This window comes from Lampetra fluviatilis, chromosome 17, assembly GCF_964198595.1.
Source record: "Lampetra fluviatilis chromosome 17, kcLamFluv1.1, whole genome shotgun sequence".
Taxonomy (NCBI): domain Eukaryota; kingdom Metazoa; phylum Chordata; class Hyperoartia; order Petromyzontiformes; family Petromyzontidae; genus Lampetra; species Lampetra fluviatilis.
In genome coordinates, this window is record NC_136291.1 from 6,770,726 (window position 1) to 6,794,145 (window position 23,420).

General features: G+C 45.2%; 1 protein-coding gene across 1 annotated transcript in view; it reads right to left on the minus strand.

Annotated features, from left to right (window-relative positions):
• Window positions 1-2,662: 2,662 nt before the first annotated feature.
• Window positions 2,663-23,420, minus strand: part of LOC144936893 (bcl-2-like protein 2) — a 28,196-nt gene continuing 7,438 nt past the window's right edge. The window contains exon 2 of the mRNA XM_078864098.1: window positions 2,663-5,763. Within this exon, the coding sequence (XP_078720224.1) occupies window positions 5,617-5,763 (147 nt within the window). The 3' untranslated portion in view covers window positions 2,663-5,616. The remainder of the gene's footprint in view (window positions 5,764-23,420) is intronic.

The following is a 23,420-nucleotide window of genomic DNA, read 5'->3' on the forward strand; positions in this document are numbered from 1 at the left end:
AGCATCATTTATAGTCGTGTTAAGAGGATGCTTTTCCGTAAAATGTATCCCACTTCAGTCATTAATTGTCGCGATACATAGGAGGCCACGTTGGCGAGATGTGAAATACCTCGTCTGGTATAGAGGAGGCCTTGGGTTCGATCCCGACACTGACGCCTGCATAGTTAGAGTTTGCATGTTCTCCCTGTGATCACGTGGATTTTTCTCCGGTCCTCCGTTTTTTCCCCTCTACTAATTTAGAAACATACATTTAGAGTATTTGGCTGCAATACATTTCCACATAAGCCACTTAGTTAGGCTATCATTTGTGGCCAGGTGGCTTCTGAAAAAGAGCTATATAGCTTAGTGGGTCTTGCCTGGTAAAACAATTATATTTGCATACTATACTTGGCATTATACTGTACCCGACAGAAACACACAGACTAGAGCACGTACACAAGATAGAGACATATTGACTGTTAAGAAAAGTGGGGTTGAGCAGAATGCATCGCGATTATGGATGATGAGCAGTGGGTGAGGCTAACCACGGAATAGCAGCCATAGGAGAACACATCACCGATGTGTTCTTCATCGTAAAGATGGAATGACGAAGTCAACTCAAGTGCAGGTCGTCTTCTTCACCGCAACTATTGCATTGCAGCACCATGAGAGATGGCGGTGGCCTGGGGAGACTTTCATCGAGCAGTGGATTGAACATGGCTGATGACAATATTCTTTAAAGTGCAGATTGTGGATAAACAGACACGTGACTTTTAAACTTAAAACTAAATGTGCTTTTAACTAGCAGAGAAAGTAAATATAAACGTACAAACGAGGGTGCACAGTGAACAAATGCATCGCAACCGATAATCATTTTCTGGCAGGAGTCTTCATATTCTGGCACTTATATATATTTAGCAAACAACAAGGATGTATATTTTTCCAACGTTCTCTCGGCACATGATTTGTGGTGAAAAAAAAAATGCACTCACATCATTATCATCATCATCCTACTCAAGCCCCGAGGAATCACATGACTAAACATGATGGGGCAAAAAGCACGTGCTTCCGTTGTGCAATGACGCAGAGGGCTTCGTACACACACTCACCACACACAACACGTGCCCTTGGGTTGAAACTCTATTTGTCCCGTGGCCAATCATACTTCATCAGCCGGTGCCTCGACCAGGGCGCCTCGAATGCTCGAACAGCTGGTTTTGCTTGGCGTTTGCAAAACACACACATAGCAGCATTTGATGCGAGCTATCCCAGGATCTGTAAGAAGGGTTTTTTGAGATTCCACCACTTCCCCCCCCCAGCCACCTCTCAGCTGTTATTAACCCAGCCCAAAGCATCATGATGGGACCTCCCACGGCCGCAAATTTTACGGACTTGAGGAGACATCCCCTTAACTTATTCTTAGGTTTTTTCGGTAAAGTCACGTAGGTAAAATAAATAAATTAATAAAAGTAAAATTTAAAATACAATAAAAATCACGACGTTTCGGAGGCAACACAAGCCTCTGTCTTCAGGTGGAACCGTCACAGCTATCGTGCTATCGTGCTGTGACGGTTGTGTTGCCTCCGAAACGTCGTGATTTTTATTTTATTTTTTATTTTACTTTTAATAATTATTTTTTTTTACCTACGTGACTTACCGAAAAAAACTAAGAATATGAATCCTTGCAGTCACGAAAGCTTCAAATCTAGAACCCCTTAACTGGCAGTGCAATGGGCCTCTGAAGACGCCCGTATTTGTTTGAGGTGGCCAGGAGGCTTAGAGGTTAGAGTGCTGAACTGGTACCGCCGGGACCCTGGGTTCGAATCCAGGCAACAGACGTCTGTGATTGGGTGACCGGTCTCAGCCCGGTCACCCAATGACCGCACAACCCCCCCCCCCCTCCACCCGCACAATCATCGAAGATCTAGCTTGGCCATAAATCACAGCTCTGAAAATGAAATATCAGTTTTGCCGTCATGGGATAAAGGAGGTAGGAAAGTGCTGCTCTATACCGTGTGGACTTGAATAGGTCAGAGCTTTATCTCTGTAGAATCCTCCGTGGATTGTTCTTTTAACACGAGGGGTTGGAAGGTAGCACTGATGCGAGAGATCGGAACGGAAACTTCACCTCAAAAAACACCGGACAGCACGATCGGGATAAAACCGGGGAACATGGTCAAAAGTTTTTTTTTTTACGATTTGATGCGTCACAATGCCATGCCTATAGAGCACCTCCCTTGACCATTCAATAACCGCCATTGGAGAATTTCAGTGGGAAAACAAAATCCCTTCGTACGTGCGCGTGAAATGTCCACGTAACTCGGTTACACAAGATGCGCTGTGTCAGAATGAGCTTGCGCGTTGTATGGGGGGCTGTGCAAGGAGATGCTACGTGTTTTTGGAGACCTCTCACCGGCCAGAACCTCTAGAATGGGTCAATGTGCACGAGGCCATCGCTGGACTTGCTGCATTCCAGAAAGGCCTCAAGGGAGTCCGGTGAGCCGACTCGAATGGGAACCGAAGTCCAGCACAGCATGCACAAAGCTGTTTGCTAAAAAAACCTCTGAAAGAAATCCATTAGTCCAACAGACGCAAGTAACATTGGCTGGGCAATTGCATTTGCACGGTTTGGTTTTTATTATTGGAAAGAGGCTTACGCAGCCTGATCCTCAACTCTGTCTACAACCGAGGTGGTATTTTGTGCATGAGAGAGGCATGGCTGAATGAGAGACACGACACTGAAGACAGAGATAGGGCAGGAAAGAATGAAAGGTAAAGCACAAGAAGACATTGGCAACAAATGTTCCTATTTTAACTCCATTTATTCATGTTAAACAATGAAATCACATTGAACATAGCTTGAAATAAAGCGGACTAAAATACTTTTAAAATACTGCAAATGAGGACATGGTCATGAAACATCAAGCTACTAGTGACACATAACAGACAAACTAAATTGCACAGAATAAAGAGATAAGTGAAAGGAAATTTTATATCACAACAATAAAGTGCGTAAACGTTTTAAACGGGAATTCTTTTTTCCAACTACAAACAGAAGCATAAGGAGAAGATAAGCAATTAAGAGCAGAAAAAAAAGTTCTTCATATCAGAACATCTGTTAAAATCGTTATACAACTATTTTAATACGTGACTTAACTGGCTAAGTAACTGAACAATACTGAGCTACAAATATCAACACATTCACATTCATATTTTTTTTCTTTTTAAGTTAAACATAACAAAAAATAAACGGGACGTTAAAATAAAAAAAACACTCGGAGCTCTTCTGTCCCACGTGACGATCAAAAGCATTGGGGGGTTCCATGAAGGAGCATAAAAGCCAAACCCCGTACAAGCGTTTAGCCAAAGAGATCACTACGACGAGCTGCGGCGTGAACTCACACAAGCCGCCCCCCGCGCCCCCCCCCCCAAACGTTTCCACTGCGGGACTTTTTTATATGCCAGAAGAAAATGGAGGGGACGTGTGGTCAAGCGCAATGCAGGGGAATCGGTTTTGACGGCCTCTGCAAAAAGACCACAATGCTTTAACGGTGCGGTGGAACAGAAGACAAATCGATATGCAGCACAAAACAACGTGAAGTACATTAAGTAGGTTGTGGCTGCTTGTAGCTCGGCGGTGCAAGGGTGTTAATCGAGGACCCAGAATGGACCACGCCTCTCTCTCCCCAACGTCTCTTCGTTGGCCTCTTCAATCCCGTTATGCCACTTTCTGCCACTTTAAGTGAAGCCCCACACATAAGCGTTCTCTGCGACATGTTGCACGTACATTACTTGCATTGCTAGGATAGGCACTAAAGAGCCTGGAGAAACGAAGTATTTTTTTTCTTTTTCAAACTTTCCTTCCATTAACAACAAAAATCCTGTTCTTATCCTCAGAGGCCTACACCAAACTTGGTTTAGAGTGGTACAATATTTGATAAAACCACACGTGCTTTGAAGACCTGCACATGTTTGTAAAAGCGTCTCTCAGCTTATTCGATTTCATAAGTCAGCTCCATTTTTTTTAAGCATAAATAATAACGAAGAAAATATGAACCACCAAACTCTGCGCCCGACAATCCTAACCTTATACGGAAAGTAAATAAAAGGCAGTGTCACATCTGGAATCCAGAAGTGCTTTGATTTTTGGTCACAAAGATTATCGGCAAGCTTCCACGGTCTCAGACCGCGTGCAGCAGTGTTAAGTGATGTAATGGACTGGCGTTTAAAGCAACCTGCAGGTGCTTCTGTGCAGCAGTTCTTCAATGTCCACAGCCTGTACGGGGAGTTTGAACAACCCATGCACAATGTACATGAGAAAATAAGAGCGTAAAATCACTGACCATGTCTCAGTGGCCTTTTGTCACTGAAATTGTCCACACTTAACATTTAATAACTCAGGATAAACCTGATTGCAGCAATGAGAAAAACAGATTATTTGTGTTTTTTTAAAGATAGTATTGCTTTCTGTTGAAAAAGTGTTTGAAATGGGAACACCACATTTCAAAGCGTAACAATGCACATGTGAAGGAAGCTGCATCCAGAATTGGCAAACAGACACCGAATGTGATATGCAAACAACACCTTTTTACTGAATTACTGTACAATCATTCGATTTTGTTGAATTAAAAAAATCAGTTTGTAAAGTGATGTGTAACATTTTCTCACCAAACCTGCTGGATGACCTACTGGATTGCTCCTTGTGTCACTGAGAAAGGTTGACAAATGTACGAAACACAGGAACCGAAATTGGCGAGTTGATTTTTTAAGTTCACTGGATTGAGCCTTCACAACTTGACGTGAGCTTAGCTTCTGTTTAAACAGTTGGAATCAACACGAGTTCACTGTAACTGTGCTTTCAAATGTGGCATTAACTGAAGGGTACTGAGATACTATGCAATCTCTGAAGTAAAAAAAGCATCTGTTTGTGTACACATTATATGACAAATGAACATAAATACACACCACTGTACATAACAGTTACACACACTGACCAGTGAAACGGTAGATGTTGTCTCGATAAAGAATTAGTTATGCGACATGACCGGTAATTAAAAAGTGCTTTCTTGTGAAATGACGAACCCAGGGTGTTGGAAAGAGCAGCTTCTGAATTGCAAGTTGATAAATTAGAGTTTCCTTGGTTCGGAATGCAGACCTATCGAGGTGGCCAGACGGTCACGTCCACGGACACAGTTACAGTACATTTACACGAGAGACGGGCCCCGCAGGACGCGACGACCGAGGTTGCGAGCGAGGTCACAAACCCGCAAGGGCCCCCCCCCTCTTCCCCCGCATGCCTGCTCATGGACCATCATCCACCTCTCAAAAATTCATCTCTGCCGCCACTCTGGAATGTATAAAACGTCGTGAGATCCAACAGGCGGTGTGTGCGTTGAGGCCCTCTTAATAAATATTCAAAGATCTTCTCAACCGACGGAAAGTTCCTGCTGTCCCTCGCTTAATATTTACAGCGTTGGGTGTTTTTTGGGGGGGGGAAGGTGGGGGAGGGGGCACCGTTGGCGAGGAGAAGGGAGTGGGGCTAGGTGGGGGGGGGGTCCCTGCGTCATCCATCAGCGGCGGCTGCTTGTGTTTGCTACGAAAGCGAAGGGAGCGGCTTGAGTCGGCGGAGAGCGGCCGTCACTTCTGCGTGAAGAGCGCTCCGAAGGTCAGGCAGGCGCCCACGGCCGCCACGCCGATGACCGTCTGCAATGACGGCCACATGGTGTCCCCCCAGCGCGCCGCATCTGTGCCCACGCCGTTGCCGTAGAGCTCCACAAATGCGTCCTGTCGGTGGCGGGAGCGAGGGGACGGGGTGGGGGGGGCACAAGGAGGCGAGTTGTGAAGGTTGTAGCCGGGGGGGGGGGGGTACTGGTTTGCCAGACACCTTTTTGAAACGAGCTCTTTTGGAGGCGAGAATCTGGGGACAGTGCGTTTGGCAGTGATCATTGCGCAGCAAGCGTGAAGAACGAAAAACTCAAACGCATTCATCGATACCGCGGTACTAGCAGAGACAGAGTAAGGGGAAGCAACGGCCACTGTCTTGATAGCACAGAGAACGAGAGGCCAGAGGGATTGAGCGACTGATAGCTGGAGACGGAGCTACACACCTTGTGGCCCCTATTATCGTAATTTAGTTTTAAGCTTGTTTATAGATGAATGGTCTTAAATTGTAATATAAACGTGTAACCAGGAGTTGCTATTTAATAACAGATAAACCCTTCAAAGGTGAAAAAAACAAAGGAGTAATAAAAATGAAGAGGCAAGGGTGAGTGGGTCACACACGTTTGCGAAATGGCTAAATCCACTGGACGACACAATGTCCAGGAGAATGGCAGTACAGCAAGTGTGATTGTCAACCCATCTCTATGGATCGTTGAGAAGTCCCCTCCTAAATGTGGGTTTTCTCCAAGCACTCCGGACTCCTCCAAATAGAATTGGCATCCTGATGCAGAACACTTTGAGACTCGGTGAGGCTCTCCCAGATAAAATACGTTTATTTTATTTTATTATGACCAATATAAGTGCGGCGGCCAGGAGAGATCGCAAAATGTAAAGGGGGGAAAAATAGAAGGCAGAAGAGAAAGTGCTTGAGTAGGTAGGAGGTAGTGATGTGATAGAGAAAGAGATCATTTAGTCAGTGGCAGAGACTAAGTGAAGGAAGTGAGCATGGACATGAGAAACCTTAGAGCAGAAATCAACGCCAAAACTCACGACAAAAATGAGAAAGCAATGGAGAAGACAGATGAGAGAGAAGTGAAACCAGATACAATTAATAGATCATTTCCAATATGGATGCAGTGCTCATGAATGAAATCACAGCACAGTGCTGTCCATCCAAGCGCAAGGATTCATCACATCTCTTTTTGACACCGACCGCCAAGTGTGAGGCAAAGCGTAAGTACACTGTAAGCTTCCCGTTGCCCGGAGGTAGCCTCCGGTGTGCATCTGGCAGAAGGAGAACACTTCCCATCTTTGTGCCAAGTTAAAATGCTCTCCCCGTGGGGGCCTGCGCAGCAATCAAATACCCCGAGGGAAGGAAATGCAAAAATAGACCGCAGTCGCCTCGCCCCACCCAAAGGCATTCCACATCGCAGTCCTGGCTGCCGGGCACTCGTGAACTGGCGGGCTAACAATTAGCTCTGGGGCAGGGCCAGAGATCGCAACCGGGTACCCGATACCCGTACCCTACCTGATACCCGGCTACCCGTACCCGGCCGTTTGTCACTCATTTCCCAACGTCTTGTCTCTTTTCACAATTCAAGTTCCTAGAATCAACCCACCGCGCCTGCAGCATGGCTTCATCCCAGAGGTCGCAATCGGGTACCCGATACCCGTACCCTACCCGATACCCGTACCCTACCCGATACCCGGCCGGGTACGGGTAGCCGGGTATCGGGTAAGGTACGGGTACCCGTTTGCGACCCTGGTGCGGCCGGGCACGGGTAAGGAATCAAAACCCGTTTGCGACCTCTGGGCAGGGCACGAGTGAAACAAAGTTCAGTTTGAAGGTCACTGGAGTCGGCACTGCTGAACGAACGGGCGGTGGTCATGGTGTGTCATGGCATTTGGTAAACCTCCCCTGCCTCCCACCCCGTGCTATTTGTATGATCGGCCACGTGACAAATAGACCGTCGTTTTCGTGAACCTGTTTCAAAACAAGGCCGAGACAAAAAAAAAACACGAAAAAAAACTACAACAAAAAAAAATGTGCCCTGTATACACCGGATGTAAATATGACAACTCGAATTGGTGTAAAAACATTGACCAGAAATGTGGTTCAAATGAGGTGGTGGCCTCTGCGGATGAAGGAGAGGCACGCTAGCCTCTTACAGAAGGGGAAATATATACGCGAGAGACACCACATGCCCAAATGGGCACATGTGCACACGAGGGCATTCGCTTGACATCACTGTTGGCATAGTCACAGGCGCGTGTGGTCACGAGTGACGTTGTAACCAACGGGTTGGTTAGACCTACGGACGAGGCTTCGGTTGCAATGGCCTTTGGTCATGTCCTCTACGCAGTAGCGGGGGGCTGGGGGAGGTTGGCTAAGGCCCTCTCAATGTGTGGCAGTGATAAGGTTTATGTTGTGCAAATATTCACCTCTTGTGTGCGCGAATCGTTGTATGCATGTCTTGCTGACATAACAATTATTGTAGCAAATAATAATAATAGTAGCTTGGTTTTTTTCCCCCACGATGCAGTTCGACAATTACATCTGTTAATGAAAAATGTAATCGCTTTATTTATTTATTTATGTTTTACTCATTCGCAAGTCCACTTCACGTCTATAAAATAAAATAAAAGTGACTCAATAATGGCAAGATTGCAACTTGTTAATTTTACAACCTTAAAATTCCCCAATTTCCTCTGCTCTAATACAGGGCTATTATCCAAAATGTCAGCCTATTGACAACATATATGTCTCCTGCCATTGCCTTTGCATGTATAGCAATACATGGACACTTTCCAAAGCGAATTACTAAGAATGCTATTAATAATATATGGCTTTTCGCGAGGACATTTCGCCCCTGGCAAAAAAGTGCCAAGAAGCAGCACATGTCATCCCCACTACGACGAATGACTGAACGATGGTAATGATCATTTCTATTACAGCGCTGGAAATTGAGAGACATTATTAGGGCAACTCCATTGTCGGGAGCGAGTCATGTGCGGGACGCCCTATGAATTAACCATGACGGGAGAAAGAGCCCTCCCGTAGGCACACTCCGTCTCCCACACCGTGCGTCAATGACACCGTGCGCACGCGTACGGTACGCACTGGGACGACAGCGTGCGGAAGAAATATACGCAAGATGTACGTATGTTGAAATTCTTTCGCACCGTACGTAGCCAACCGTGGTAGGCGGAGGTGCGGGGGAGGGAAGGACAACAACCTAAACACAAAAAGCAGCTCGAAAGAAATGAGTTTTCAATCTATGTTGAAAAGTGCATAGCTCCGGTGGCTTCCAAATATCAGATGGAAGAGCTTTAACGACGGCCACAGAAGCGCATCTGAAAGCACGCGATGCAAGATGAATAGCCAAGAAGGGTGTATCAATCTTCTTGGTTCTTTCGGTAAAGTCACGTAGAAGGGAAATAATAAAATAATAAAAATAAAACATAATATAATAATTCTCACGACTTCATCTTCTTGGTTTTTTCGGTAAAGTCACGTAGAAGGGAAGTAATAAAATAATAAAAATAAAACAGAATAAAATAATTCTCACGACGTTTCGGCCACAACGCAAGCAGCCGTCCTCAGGTGAAGACCAGGTCTGTCGGGGAGACAGCGTCTGAACGTGACTTTACCGAAAGAACCAAGAAGATGAATCCCTGCAGTCACGAAAGCTTTAAATCGAAATTTTATTCTCACGACGTTTCGGCCACAACGCAAGCAGCCGTCCTCAGGTGAAGAACAGGTCTGTCGGAAAGACAGCGTCTGAAGGGTGTATTAAGTCAGCGTACAATGCGCAGCGTGCTTTTAACCAAACAACCCGATTTCAATTCCCTACCATGGCTAACAGGTGATGAGTGAGTAATATTTGAACCGGTTTATGGGATTTCCCCTTCATCAACCTGCATTGACCGGCATGGTGAAGTATGGTAAAACAACTTCAATGACCGGCATAGCAGTGGATAAACAAAGAGATACAAACGTTAACAAATAATATGCACAAGACCAAGATCTATATTTAAAATTGTAAACAATGAACACACGCAATATTAATTTTTATCTCAGCAGAAAATCACACGCAAGTTTCTGCACGCAATGCACGAAAGGCATGCTTGGATATTTATTTACAGCTACCTTAAAACATATTCTACTTAAAGCACCTACTTATACACTTTGTTAAACAGCTACAGTTAATTTACTATATGATGTAATTACATGCAACAATGCACCCATGCGTTCACATTCACAATTTGGCTCAATTTACAATTTTGTGCAGAACACCGCAGCAGCCTGCACACTTAGCGGGATGTTGCCGATAACATTTAGCTTGCGTGTAGCCCCAGCGATGGCTTATCTCCGTTAGGCAATGAAGTAAAACATGCAAATGTCGTACCACGAAAGCAGAAACAAACCCATCGGGGTAAAACCTTAAGCCGTATACAGTATTCGGAAATTAGGATGCCATTATGTGCAAAGTTAATCGGTATGCATATGTGTCTGCTTCGTGTTTTTGAAACCTCTGTGGGCACCGCACTGCAGTGTTCATATGCCGCTGCACAGCCTGCGATAAAAGGAAAAGGACGTGGAAATGCGCACGTGCAGAATCCGTGCAGTTTCATTCTGCTCGACTTCATGCCACGCGCATCAATGTGAAGTGTCATCAACATAGAGACTCGGGGGGTGATACTAGTACCCAATGCACAACACCCTTGCATGCCAAGCTGGCATTAACAGCTTCTCACAATACAGGACCTGCCCCAAAAGTTCCACCCAGGATCAAGGCAGACCTCGACGGCACTTGTCTTTGCGTGTGCACCTGCGGCACAAGGCACCCCACCGATAGGCGCTATACACATTGCCTCCACGTCAATAAAAACCGCACACGTTGCTAAAGCCAATTCCTTCCGCCGTGCCATCTCCTCGCCAACGGTGAGCAAGGCGAGTAGGGGGGGGGGGGGGGAGCCGCAATCAAAGCGCCAAGGGGGGGGACAGCGTGTCCCGAACCCGCGAGCTCACGTCACGCCGTCATACAGTAACCCCCAGCAGGTTGGGAAACTTCATGCGTAATCGCAGCCGCTGAGGCTGCAACCATGGCGACGTGACCGATGCGTAGGCAACGCGGTCGCGGTGCGATTGCCCGCATCCCTTTTCCTCGAATGCACCTTCGGCGGTCGGCAACGGACCGGGCGGAGGGAGGGAGGGTGGTGAAGCCCGTGCCCACCAGCGGGGAGGCGGTAGCAGCGGCGGAACCAGCGGGCGTCAAATGTCACTCCGAAACTCGTGGAGGGCCAGGGGTGTCATTGGACACGTGATCCCGCCAGCTGCTCTGCCTGCTCCACAATCATTGATTGATTTCACAATTAATCATATGAGAACCTATTGAGACCGAGCATTCATCTTGGAGGGGGATAGCGCATACGACCAACGTGAGAGTCTGCAGATCAACTGGCAAATTAGAGTGGTGGTGGAGGGGGGGGGAGCAATGAAGATCAGAAGGAGTATGGGACAAGAGGCTGTCGGTCTAATAATTATGAAGAGGAGGAGGCTATAATGGCTGGGACATCTACTAAGGACAAATAGGTTACCACAAAAAAAAACATGCAAAATAAATTAAACAAAGGATGAGATGTATTTTTGGTTGCATATGGATTCAAACGTGTAAATGCTACAATTGTGCATCAATGGGTCGTCAACATCAATTTAGAAAGAGCGGCGAAGAGCTCATGCCACACGATTTACTGGGCGGCGATGGGGATCGAACTGCTGACGGTGTTAAATGACCCAGTTGTGAGCAAGAAAGTAAAAGAAGTAACATCTGCCCCTGCTGAACCACAGTCTTCCTTGCAAACGCAAAGATGACTTTCAATATCACCTCAGGAGTTCACAGAGGATGTGGAAATGAAGTGAATTAGAGTGTTATTTACCTGATGCGTGATTGCAGCTGGGCTATTGGGGTAATCCCCTGTCCTTAACAAAAAGTGCCACGTTGTCTTTCATGACTGAGGATTAATGCCTTAAAGTCTGGTATTGGCGACCCATGCCTTTTCTAAATGCAAATGTGAATAAGGTTTTGTTGACTCAGGAATGTATGGACGTATGGCTGATGTGGCAAGCAGCACTTATGCTTGAAAGCCAGACCTGGAGTCAATTGTAATAACAATTGAAACAGCATTGAGAGATAACATTGCAACTACACTGCGACTGCAACTCCCTACAAGTGACACAATTACGATAGTTAACTTGACACGCAGATTTTGGAAGCCAATATTATGATTCACCATAGATTATTGGGTTAGTCCACGTGGCCTAATAACAACCATTATTTGTCGCACGGCCGTTTAAAATTGCTCACCAGTAAAAAAAAAATCCTCGACGGTAAACACTTATAAAATACATAAATAAATTTCGTGTTTTGGTACAACTGCATGTGGTACACATTTCAAATGTAACCTCAATATTAACAACAGCTTTGCATGATAATGTGAAATGTCACTGTCAATGCAATTCTCCCCCCCCCCACCCCGCAGAGCACTACAAATGAAGTACAATTTTGGTCGTGACCCCACGCGCAGTTAAAAGCGTAGCGGCAGTAAAACACAACAAACCATCGCATCCCACAACACAACAGCACAAAAAAATAAACACACACACCCATCCGCATTACGAGCACAAACAAAAAACATGCATAATACATAAGGGAGCTTTCCCCAGACTGCGATGCATGTGTTTAAAGAGCAGCGGTCCTGCCCTTTGATGTTTGTGTGTGTGGGGGGGGAGTGGAAAGAAAAAACACACACTCTTGCTTGCAATCTTACGGCAATCCATCCACATATGGGCCACGTCAAAGCAAGGCACTGACCGCCAGTGCACCCCAAGTCCCCCGTCACGTTTCGCTAAGTGGTCAGTGATTCATACCGGCTGGATTCATGTCCCTGTGGGCGGTCACCAGCGCTTGGCAGAGGTCGCAAACGGGTTTTGATTCCTTACCCGTACCCGCCCGCATCAGCGTCGCAAACGGGTACCCGTACCCGTACCCGGCCGTACCCGTACCCTACCCGTACCCAGCTGGGTACGGGTATCGAGTACCCGATTGCGACCTCTGGGATGAAGCCATGTTGCAGGTGCGGGTGGGTTGATTCTAGGAACTTGATTTGTGAGCAGAGACAAGACGTTGGGAAATGAGTGACAAACAGTTACTCACCAGTGACTCACGGCCTACCCGTACCCGTACCCGGCCGCACCAGGGTCGCAAACGGCTACCCGTACCCGGCTGGGTACGGGTAGCCGGGTATCGGGTAGGGTACGGGTATCGGGTAGGGTACGGGTATCGGGTACCCGGTTGCGACCTCTGGCGCTTGGCGAGTACTTCGGGGATGGTCAGTGGTCGGCAGCGGGCCAAGGATGGTGACAGAAGAGTCTTGAGGAAAGTTTGGCGGCGAGCGGTTTCGTGGTGAGCACTGAGTGGCGGTGGGGGCTTTGCTCGTCCCCTCGATGCCTTCTCGAAATTGTGTACCGCGAGTTGTTTTGTAACGCCAAGTCCGACGTTTCGCTCCTACGTGCTGGGAGCTTCTTCAGAACGTCGAGCGAAACATCGGTGAGCTGTACAGCAGCTCAAACCGCGGAAACCCACGCAGTGCTAGCTATATGTGTTTGGCAGCGCACAATAAACCTTGCGATGCATTTGGATGTGCATGTATAATAGGATATCCTGTGCAGTTCAAATGCATGATATGGTAAAAAAATTGTTTCCGGTTTATTTCTCCCAGGCAGCTGCACACTGCCACTCATGAGATGCAGCATGCACACAAACACCACACAAACACCACACCACGCAACGCTGTGCTTCCTAGGCAGTCGCAGAAAACATCCTGCTAGCTTCCCAGGGCAGTAAAACGAGCAAATACACAATTAAAATTCAACGCCATGGCCACCGCCAGCTTTTGCTCATTTAATCTCCAACCCGATTGTACTTTACGGCCTGAACGTGCGTCTGTACACACGCGGCGGTGGATATTGCTCGACCTTTTCCGAAACGGTAACTGCGGCCTTTCTTGCGTTTTATGAATGAACGTTTGGCACATCCGCGAAACATGTGCTTGCGGAGCGCACAGCTGCCCGCCGCGTTGCGTCCAAACCAAACATTTGCCATTCTTATCGGGACACACCGGATACTACATAGGTGTTTGTGTGACCTTTTACTATATGTATATCCTAACAAAGGCCACATCCTTTTATGTAAACTGGCTGCATGGCAGCTAAATGTCACCGAGATCATCCCGCATATAAAAGCGTGACATTTTAAAATAGAACGACACAAAGACTTTCAGTTACTCACATCCTCGTTCGTGTACAGTCAAACGAGTACAGTATCTCATAGTGAAAGAATCCTTTGTTTAGAGAAAACCGATGACAACACAAAAACTATTCTGTTTAATGGCACTGATTAGTGTCATTGGCCGTGACGTACAGACCATAAATATGTTGGTTTACCATCTTGTGAATGTCAAACCAGCTGACAGCTCTTGTGCACTATGAGACCTCCTTTACCAGTGGCAAACTATAGTAATAGGTTTTTACCCTTTCAACTGGTACAAAAACTGACACCTTTATACAAGGGATCATGCTTGCAATAACCACAACACAAGCAGTCATCTGGTCCAACACCAATGGAGACTAGGCTCTAAGAAAAGCTGTCTCGGGTGTGGACCAATCAACTTCAAGGACAGTGCATATCATTATCATTATCAGAGTTGTTTCTTTTTGTTTGCATTTTGACTGCTTGTGTTGTGGTTATTGCAAACATGATGCCTTGTATAAAGGTGTCAGTTTTTGTACCAGTTGAAAGGGTAAAAACCTACTACTACAGCTGACAGCTCTTGTGCATTTTTATAATTGTCACTGCCAGTCAGTAAGTGAGTGTCGCACATTAAAAATTTACTCTTGTCCTACATAGTTTGCTTACTGTTGTTCATGGCCAAAGGCTGCTGCAATCAACAATGAGAAATGTGCCATCAATGTTTCCCATCAGGAAGGCCTTCAGAAAATGCACGCGATGCCAGTTTTGATATCGATGGCATGGCATGCAAGCTACACTACAAAACACTCTGCAGTGTGAAAGCCCTTCACAAAAGCCCCTTTGCTGAGCTTATTGAACCATATTTGAAATATATATTTACAACAAGGGGTGGGAGCGATGGCGCAGCAACAGTTATTTAGCACACACCGAGTTCGATCGATTTCCTGGCCATCCTAAGAGCCAACGGTGAGTGATGTCGACCCCAACACTGACCAGCGTGGTGAAGCATGGTCAAACAACCCACGTGTCGAACACGGGCGCGGGGAGGCATGCATCCAACAGAGGATTGGATAAGGCTACGGACATAATTATAGGATACGAACAAGAATGTGAGCTCAACGAGACGACAATAGTTGACGACAATAACACAGTGTGTGCAGAAGGAATTTGCAAGTGGCCACACTATGGTTCTGCGCGCGTGGCCGTCACTTGTTCACATTGAACCGGGCTATCAGGAGGCCACTGCTGGTTTGGCTGCAGCTGTTGCTGCCTGGGGCACTACGACAAGACACATTCGAGAAGACGCTGAAACGTTTAAAAAGCCGGCAAGGGTTATGTGGCGCGATTAGTGGTCACGTTGTAGGTCACCAACGTGTGTTCAGTAAACGGTAATGGAGCGTACGTAGGCTGCTGGAAGAAGACTGGAGAATAGGGAGGAGTACCGAAGCATTGCATGCAATTATTGTCACGGTTTTTGATGGGGCATTTTTGTAGGTTGGTATAATTCAGTGCAAGCCGCTTTACTCAATTAGCAGAAAACTCACTGTTTGAACGATCTCTCTTCAGAAGAGTGGCAGACCTGGGCATCACACAATAACGTTTTTGCCACAAGGTGGGTGGATGGTAGTGGCTCTAGTGGTTGTAGGGATGACAAAAACTCATTACATACAATGGATATGATTCTTACACTCATAATTCGATGTATATATAGTGAATGTGATAGTCCAGTTAAATCAATTAATTGTTGGACCCTTAGTATTAATACTATTTCATAATGTTGTGTTCCAATGTGTTGTGTGAAAATTTTGGATTTGGGATGAAATACAGCACAGCATGTCTTACACTTGTGAAATATGTCACAGAATCGTTTAAAGTTAACCATCCAGGAGATAACTAAATATAGATGCATCAAGTTATACTTTCGCGTAAAGAACTAATGCAATTCTGGGATTTTAATGGGGTAGCAGCAACAGCACAAAATGGCTCCCAATGAGGTATGTGGATATGTGGAAGCAAGCTGCCAAATCCTGGACTTACCCTAATCCTTGACCCATCCCGACCCTAGTAGTCATTGGGGATGATAGACCCATCCATAGCAGAGCGTGGTGAATGTTATGGGCACTTCGAACAATCTCGTAGTTGCGTGGCGACGCATGGATTAAAATCGCTTCTCAAGTTCACGATGAATGCATCGAGTCATGGGTGGAAATACTGCTCTCTGCTCAGAGAACGAGCATAAAATGGGTACGAGCGAGTCCTTTGACCACTACATACACCACAATGGGGGAAATATTGATTATTGAACCTAATCACAAATCTGTATCATAACAATTCATCAAAACGCAAAAAGTGTTACGGGCCTACCAATAATATAACGATTTTACTACATATTTTATAAATACTTGTCTTTTAACATAGAATATTGCAGATTCTGTTAAGAGGTGTCCCATGGCAAAGGAGATGATTTATTTATTAGTTTGCACTTGTATATTCCTACCAACAACGTCCCTTGATTGAAAAAATGTGACATTGTCTACGAGCAGTGCCTAACAATCATGCGATTAGTTTGGAACAAAAGTGCAGACCGGATCATTCCACAAAGGCCAAAAACTGGACAAGAGCATGACAACAGAAGCACCGCAGTCTTAGCTCCTTTTCAATCATTAGCATATGCATATTTAATTCTCCTTCAAGGTTCGGTGTCATTAAATGTGAAAAAGAATTATCGCAATTGATATTTCACCCATTGTAAACAAACGGCCGCCTCGGGTCCTCGTTGCAGAGCATTGTGCACTAACGAGTTTCATGCACACAACTCTCCTTTGATAACAAACCAAAAATATGTTGGTGATGCTGCTGCTGCGTTGGCAATGGTGCATAAGTACAATAAAAAAAACTTACATTCGTGGCCTTAAAAGAAAAAAATATATAACAGGCAACATGAAAGGCAATCGGCCTTTTAATAGCACGTGAACTATACAGTAATATATATATATTTTTTTCTTTTAAGGCCACGGTTTTATTGACAATGTGTTGAGTTCCTTTTATGAATAAGCCCTGCCCACCGAAAGCATGTAAATGATGCAGCCAATCGTGAAGGGGTTACCAACAATCGCGCACCAATTCAACCTTTCAGTCGGTCAATTGTCATGATTTCGGGGGTTACGGTTCAAGGATAGGTGAATTTTGTGTGTGTTTACTGCTATTTCTACTCCCATTTTTTCCCATCTTGCTTGCCGAGTCGTGTGACCCGACTAGCTTGAATATAACACGAGCATACAATTTGTGTATACACCAGAAACTTGCCCATCGTGGGGTTTTCCCCATCGCGGATTTGACCATTCGCGTCAAACGTATCGAGGTACAATTCGCAGATCAAGCTGCCCGTGGCTCGACAACTGTACTGCTCACGATGATGCTGCCGCTGCGAAAGAAGAATACACACGCTATCAACATCATTCACAGGAAGTAAAAGTATTATTTTTCAAGCTGAATATTTAGTGTACATGTCATTAACCCTCTCTTTAATTTCAGGTTTACTTTTACGTGTGCAGCCCATTACTCTACACGTTTTTTTTCATACCATACATTTATTGTACAAGTTATATTTAACACTAGAAAGAACACTAATCATATTTTACATTACAAATACTCCCCGATTCATGTTTGGGTTCATTTAGGGTAACATTAAAACAAAAGGGTGGTGGTTTCGTTTTATGAACCGTGAACCAAACCCCTCGTTTTTTCATTGATGCCTTTTGAGTTTGCGGATTGCGCATTTGCCGATTGCGGCTACTTTCAAGAACCGTAACACCTGCCAATTGGCAAGGCGTTGGTGTACATTGCATGAATCAGAAATAATGAATTATAATTGACACAACTGGTTGCATCTATCGCGAGCACAGGACTTGCTTTTTCACTGATTAATAATATAACTGATACGTTGTTACAGGACTTGTTTTCTATGTATGTATGTATGCATGTTGAACTTCTTTCGCCCCGTACGTAGTCAACCGTGCTCATCGGAGGTGTGGGGGAAGGACAACAAACTAAATAAAAAAAAGCAGTCCTAAAAAAATTCGTTTCCAATCCAGATTATTTAAAAGTGCATAGCTCCACTAGCTTCCTAACATCGGAAGGAAGAGCATTCCAGACGGCCACAGCAACGCATCTGAACGTGCGCGATGCAGTAACCGTCAATGGCCAATTACAGCAGATGATTGGTTTTCTTTAGAGAAGACAGATGCTAAATTCAGAAGTTCAGAAATGAACAAGGCACTTTGAGCAGATGGAAATTTTACAATGCAAGAAAAATATTTGAAAACGTGAGTTAATGGCGTAATCTAAATATCTGTTGCGCATTAACACATTTATTACTGCAACCACAAAGCAAACACATGCCGTTTAAATTGAGAATTGTATGCAAGATGGCAGGGAATGAACCCAGGCTGCGCATTTATAATCTGATAGTGCGTGCTTGGATTACGAGTGGGTGTTTGGGGTCTCGGTGGCTGGGGGTCGTTGCGGAGTGAGGTTTGGGAAGAAAAAAAAACATCTGCAAACTGAGAGAAATCTGCAGAAGCAATAATATTCAAATATTGTCTAAAATCTCAACCTACCCGCGTTAATTGCGTTCGGTTGATTTCTCCATTTTTATGCACGCACACGCAAACTTCTAATGCACCTTTGGCAGACGTTCAAAATTTTAAGTTAAATGTGCACAATGTTAATGTCAATTCGATTTTCCAACAACGACGTAGACAAATTAACACAATTTTGCAAGAACACGTGCTCGCAACTTCCTTGCATTTTATTTTGTTGGCCACGGCCACCTGCTAGGGATGGCTAGGGAGAGCGCGTGGGTGTGCACGAGTGGGCGGACAAAAAAAAATGTGGGGGGGAATTTTTTTGGAACCCTCCAGCAACAGGAGTAACCCCACACCCCCCGCCCCCCTACATTAAACAACCCTCCCCACAAATATGGTATCTTGAGTATAAATAAATTAATAAACACATAAATAACCAAACAATAAATAGTTCTTCCCCGCAGTCCACGCACTGCCTGGACCTATCTCGGTTCGTGCAGCCGGGCAAAAGGCCTGAGCTTTCCTAGAAACCAGCCACCGGATGTTCTCGAAGGGGTGTCGGCACCACCACCACTTTCAGCGAATTACAAAGGCCCTTCCTGGTAAAACCACTGACCAGTGCCACATTGGCCACAGGGCATCGGACTTGTGCGTCCACGCCGAGTTGGACAAGTTTAATTGCGGCGTGGACACGCGTGGGGCTTCCAGACGGGGTGCGTTCCCATCGACGGTCAATGAACATGGCTGTTGCTGCTTCTGCTGCTGCTGCTCACTGCACACCACGAGGAATGTGCCAGGGAGCCCAATTCATAAATTAAAAACACCCACGGCGAAGCACGTTCACACAGCACTCTCAAAAAAAGAAAAAATAAAGGCCCAGCCATGGTTTCCGCTTTTGCAAGATTAAAAAAAACCTCCATACCATCTGCTGAGCGTAACAAAGTCAGAGAGGCAGATGGGGATTCTGGTGCGGGGGGGGACAATGTCGTCAAATTAGCTGAAGCAGCACAGCTGCAGTGGACAGGGTGGCCGATAAGGTGGGGGGTGGTAGACCAGGGACCCCAGACCTCACATGAGTCGTGGAAATTTTGGTTTCATGCCGTGAAGCGTGCGGCTCCGGGAGATTCCCAGAATGCGCGATATTCTTTGAGGCCGACGGTCCCAGCTGCAGCTCCTGTGCACAGACGCTCTCTCCCGCCAGCCGAAAGCGCCAGCCGAAAGCGCCGCATTATGCGCGCACGTGATTCCTGCTAACACAGCGTCGCGCATGGAGTATGTGACAGAGCCGGAGGCAAAAAAAACAAAATACATTCCAAACTCAAGAAACTCCACCAGGGAATGACTTGAGCAAGCCTACAGCACCACGCCTTACGAATACTGGTCCAGTGTCAAACCACCCTCGGGGAAGTGACGCCCCTCCTATAAAAAATCCCACGTTAACGATTGGCTTGTAACAGACTTGGTTTCTTTTAAAACTCTGCAGCGAGTATATTAGCTGTAATAACTTTCAAGCCGTTTGAGATTTCCAAACCAACTGTTGCTTTGCTACTTCTACTACTACTTCAATAAAACCTATGATGTCACCCCAAGCTGATGAAACAAGCTTCGCCTGCCAGCACATCAACTAGCAAATCAGCGGCAACTTATTATTGCTAACCGTGTTGTTACGATTGCACGGATATAGATGCTTCGCTCTTCTTTAAACAAGACAAATGCCATTAAAAAAATTACGCCTCCAAAATTAAGTTAAGGCGTTAATAAAGAATCATTGTGGAAATTCTTTAAACATCTTTGAATGAGTGAAATAAAAGTCGATATGTGCACCGATATCCCCACATATGCTGAGCAGAGTTTAGTTTTAAAACACGTGCATATCTTAGGATTGCACTGCCTCATCCCTCTGCTCTCACCAGCCACATGCCCCAGGCACGCGTGGCCACCATCTGCTCCGAGCCCTTCTCACAAGGAGATCAGGGAAGCATTTCACCTACTTACTCATCGGAGCGCGGTTGCGTCATGACATAACTGCATGGGAGAAAAGGAACTCGGGGTTCGAGGGCACTGCCAATGCAATAACAATGGCGCTTGCACACTGCACATTGCCGACTTGAACTGCAATCGCGATTTAAGGATTTGCCCAAAAGCCCAGAAAGAGGCAATGTGTGGTTTTCAAGCGCATGCCAAACTCCAGTTTTGTTATCTTACAACGATGAATGCAAATGGAGAGCTATTGCATTTTAAGATGTGTGGACGTGTGGGTTTATATATGTGTAACTAAGGTACTTCAACATACAATTGAAGTCTTAACCGAAAGCCTACATATGATGGGGATATTGTTATTTCAATACTTTTTTGTTTGTTCTTGATTTTGGAGCTTTCGTGACTGCAGGAATAACTTTTTGGCTTTTTCGGTTTGTTCATGAAATGCTGATGTGTTTTCTAGGTAAATTGCTGACCGTACTTATATAGTGAAGTATCATACTACGGTATATGTACATATTTATCTAAACCTGGCCTTTATCTTGGGCTGTGAATTTAGGCATGTGCATCTCATTAAAAAAAAAAGACCACGCTGCTTTTCTTTTGGGAGGAACATGGTTGAAGTTTGGAAGGAGGACAATAAAAGGCAGCATTCTTGCTTTGATAAATGCAATTTGAACGACTGACGCATAGCAGTTGGCAGTTAGCAATACGGAAGTGGGTGTCTAACTTAAACTAAAGAACGGTTAAGCGTACAATTCTCGTGAAGCGTTACAGCAAAGATTATAACATTACAAGATAAAGCAGCTCGCATACCTGTCAACCCATACGGTTTACCCCGTATTGTTGTGCAGGAAAATTGAGTTTTCAGCTCCATACGGTGTACAGCCATTTTAATACGGGCAAAAAAAATGTGGTTTTGTCTATTTGTTTGTGTGTCTCCTTGTGATGCGACTTTGTAGGATTAACGTTGAGATGTATAAGGGCAAGGGGTGACCAATAAGGTCTCAATTAGTCTGTAATAAGGTAGGCACTGACAAAGAATTGACAGGTACGCGCTCACCCACCTGCAACCACTCCTCTACGTTCCGAGGCCTGGGAACCTTGTTTCTTATTTTGACCCAATTACCAAAAGTCACATGGCACTTACAAATAAATAAATAACGCCACATAATTTCCACGCAAAGACCACCGCCGCCTTCGGGGCATCATCGGTGCATTGGAAAGTGCCTCGCATGAATGCCTATAAAATTGGCACGGTGGCAAAGTGATTTAAGCCCCATTTTCCAAACGGCCAAACCAGTGGACAAATGCCACGGCCGTGGTGATTTTTTTTGGAAAGGCCCTGTGGTCTCCCCAACAGAGGACATCTCGCAGCGACCGCGCTCGGGCTTTGCGCGCCACTTAGAGGCCGGCCTTCTCAAATGCTCGCCGCTTTCTATTTTTCAACGCTTGCTCCATATTGTCCAAACGCACGCTCCCAAAAACACCTGCTCTTGTTGAATTAGGAATGGTCCAAACCACTGTCCCGCTGCATTATCATTGGGGCTTAATGGCACCTGTGCCAGGCACGGCAGGGAGCCGTGGGAAATTTTGAGGAAAAGTGCAAGTGTGTGCATATTTTATATACGAATGTTCTCGGTACGCAGGAGCAGTGGTGCAGTGGGTTCCCGCACTGCACTGTGAACCCGGTGACTTGAGTTTCATCGACGCCTATGGCTAACATCAGCGCGCAAATGATATCTGCACCAGTCCTTGGACCCTCACCAACCCATGCTGACTGGTATATTATAGTCAAATAACTCTGATTGGCAACAGTTGGGGATGCCTTCATCCAGCACTGGATTGACGAAGGGCTATATATTAATAGTTTTATAAGAATTTCAGTATAAAGACATACCATATACGATGTGTGAAACGATGCGTTCATTCGTATACTTTCTTAAACTCAAGATACAGCATAATATCGGTTGTGTACAAATCAATGTTATTTCATTTGTAGAAATGTTGTAAGGAAGGGGCCCATGTGTTCCCTTTACATTTATCACAATGTACAAACTATAATCGATTGTTATCCTAAATTAGAAAAATGTATTGAATCAATGAGGTGAAAATTCACATACGTTTCAATGAATAATATATTTTAAACCTTTTTTTGCAATTATATCATTGTTAGTACTATATCTTGAGACGATAAACCCTCATACAGAATTTGCGATAACTACAGACCCATGATGAATCTGCTTTCCGTCTGGCAAAGCATATGAAAACAGCCACGTGGAGGAGTGGATGTGTACGTGCAATTCGGAGGCCAGCAAAAATATAAATTTGTGGCGCTAACTAAACACACGTGTGCAGAGGTGCACAAAAGGTGACATTGAGAAAGCGAGCAATTGACTCTGGGTGCTGGAATACTGTACACACCAGTGGCACTGCAGATAAGTCCATGTTGGCAGAACACTTAGTTACTTACACTCCTCATAATGGGCTATGGCTGTGAGATCAGTAGTTTTGTTTAATTTCAGTGATAAATGTGTTTATTCAATAAAAATAAATTATATATATTTTATACAAAAGCTATAAAATGGTTAAACTCTGGCACGTTTATATATGTATTCCCTTTCATTCATAGAAATGTACAAAGGTGGGTTATAAAAGATTATATAAGCATTTTTAAACATAATCATGCACAGAATCATCCTCATATTATTCCCTCTTCATTGTAAATTCACATTCGATATTGCAACTGCTATGTTCGCACTCGAAATACACACATCGATAAGTATGACTTCATTTTCGTTTCAAGAGCCCTTGTGTGTCAATCCACTCCTGGATGAGGGCCTCCCCACGCCGTGGGAGTGGTGAGAGTTCTTTAACCATATTTCACCACTTTGGTCGGTGC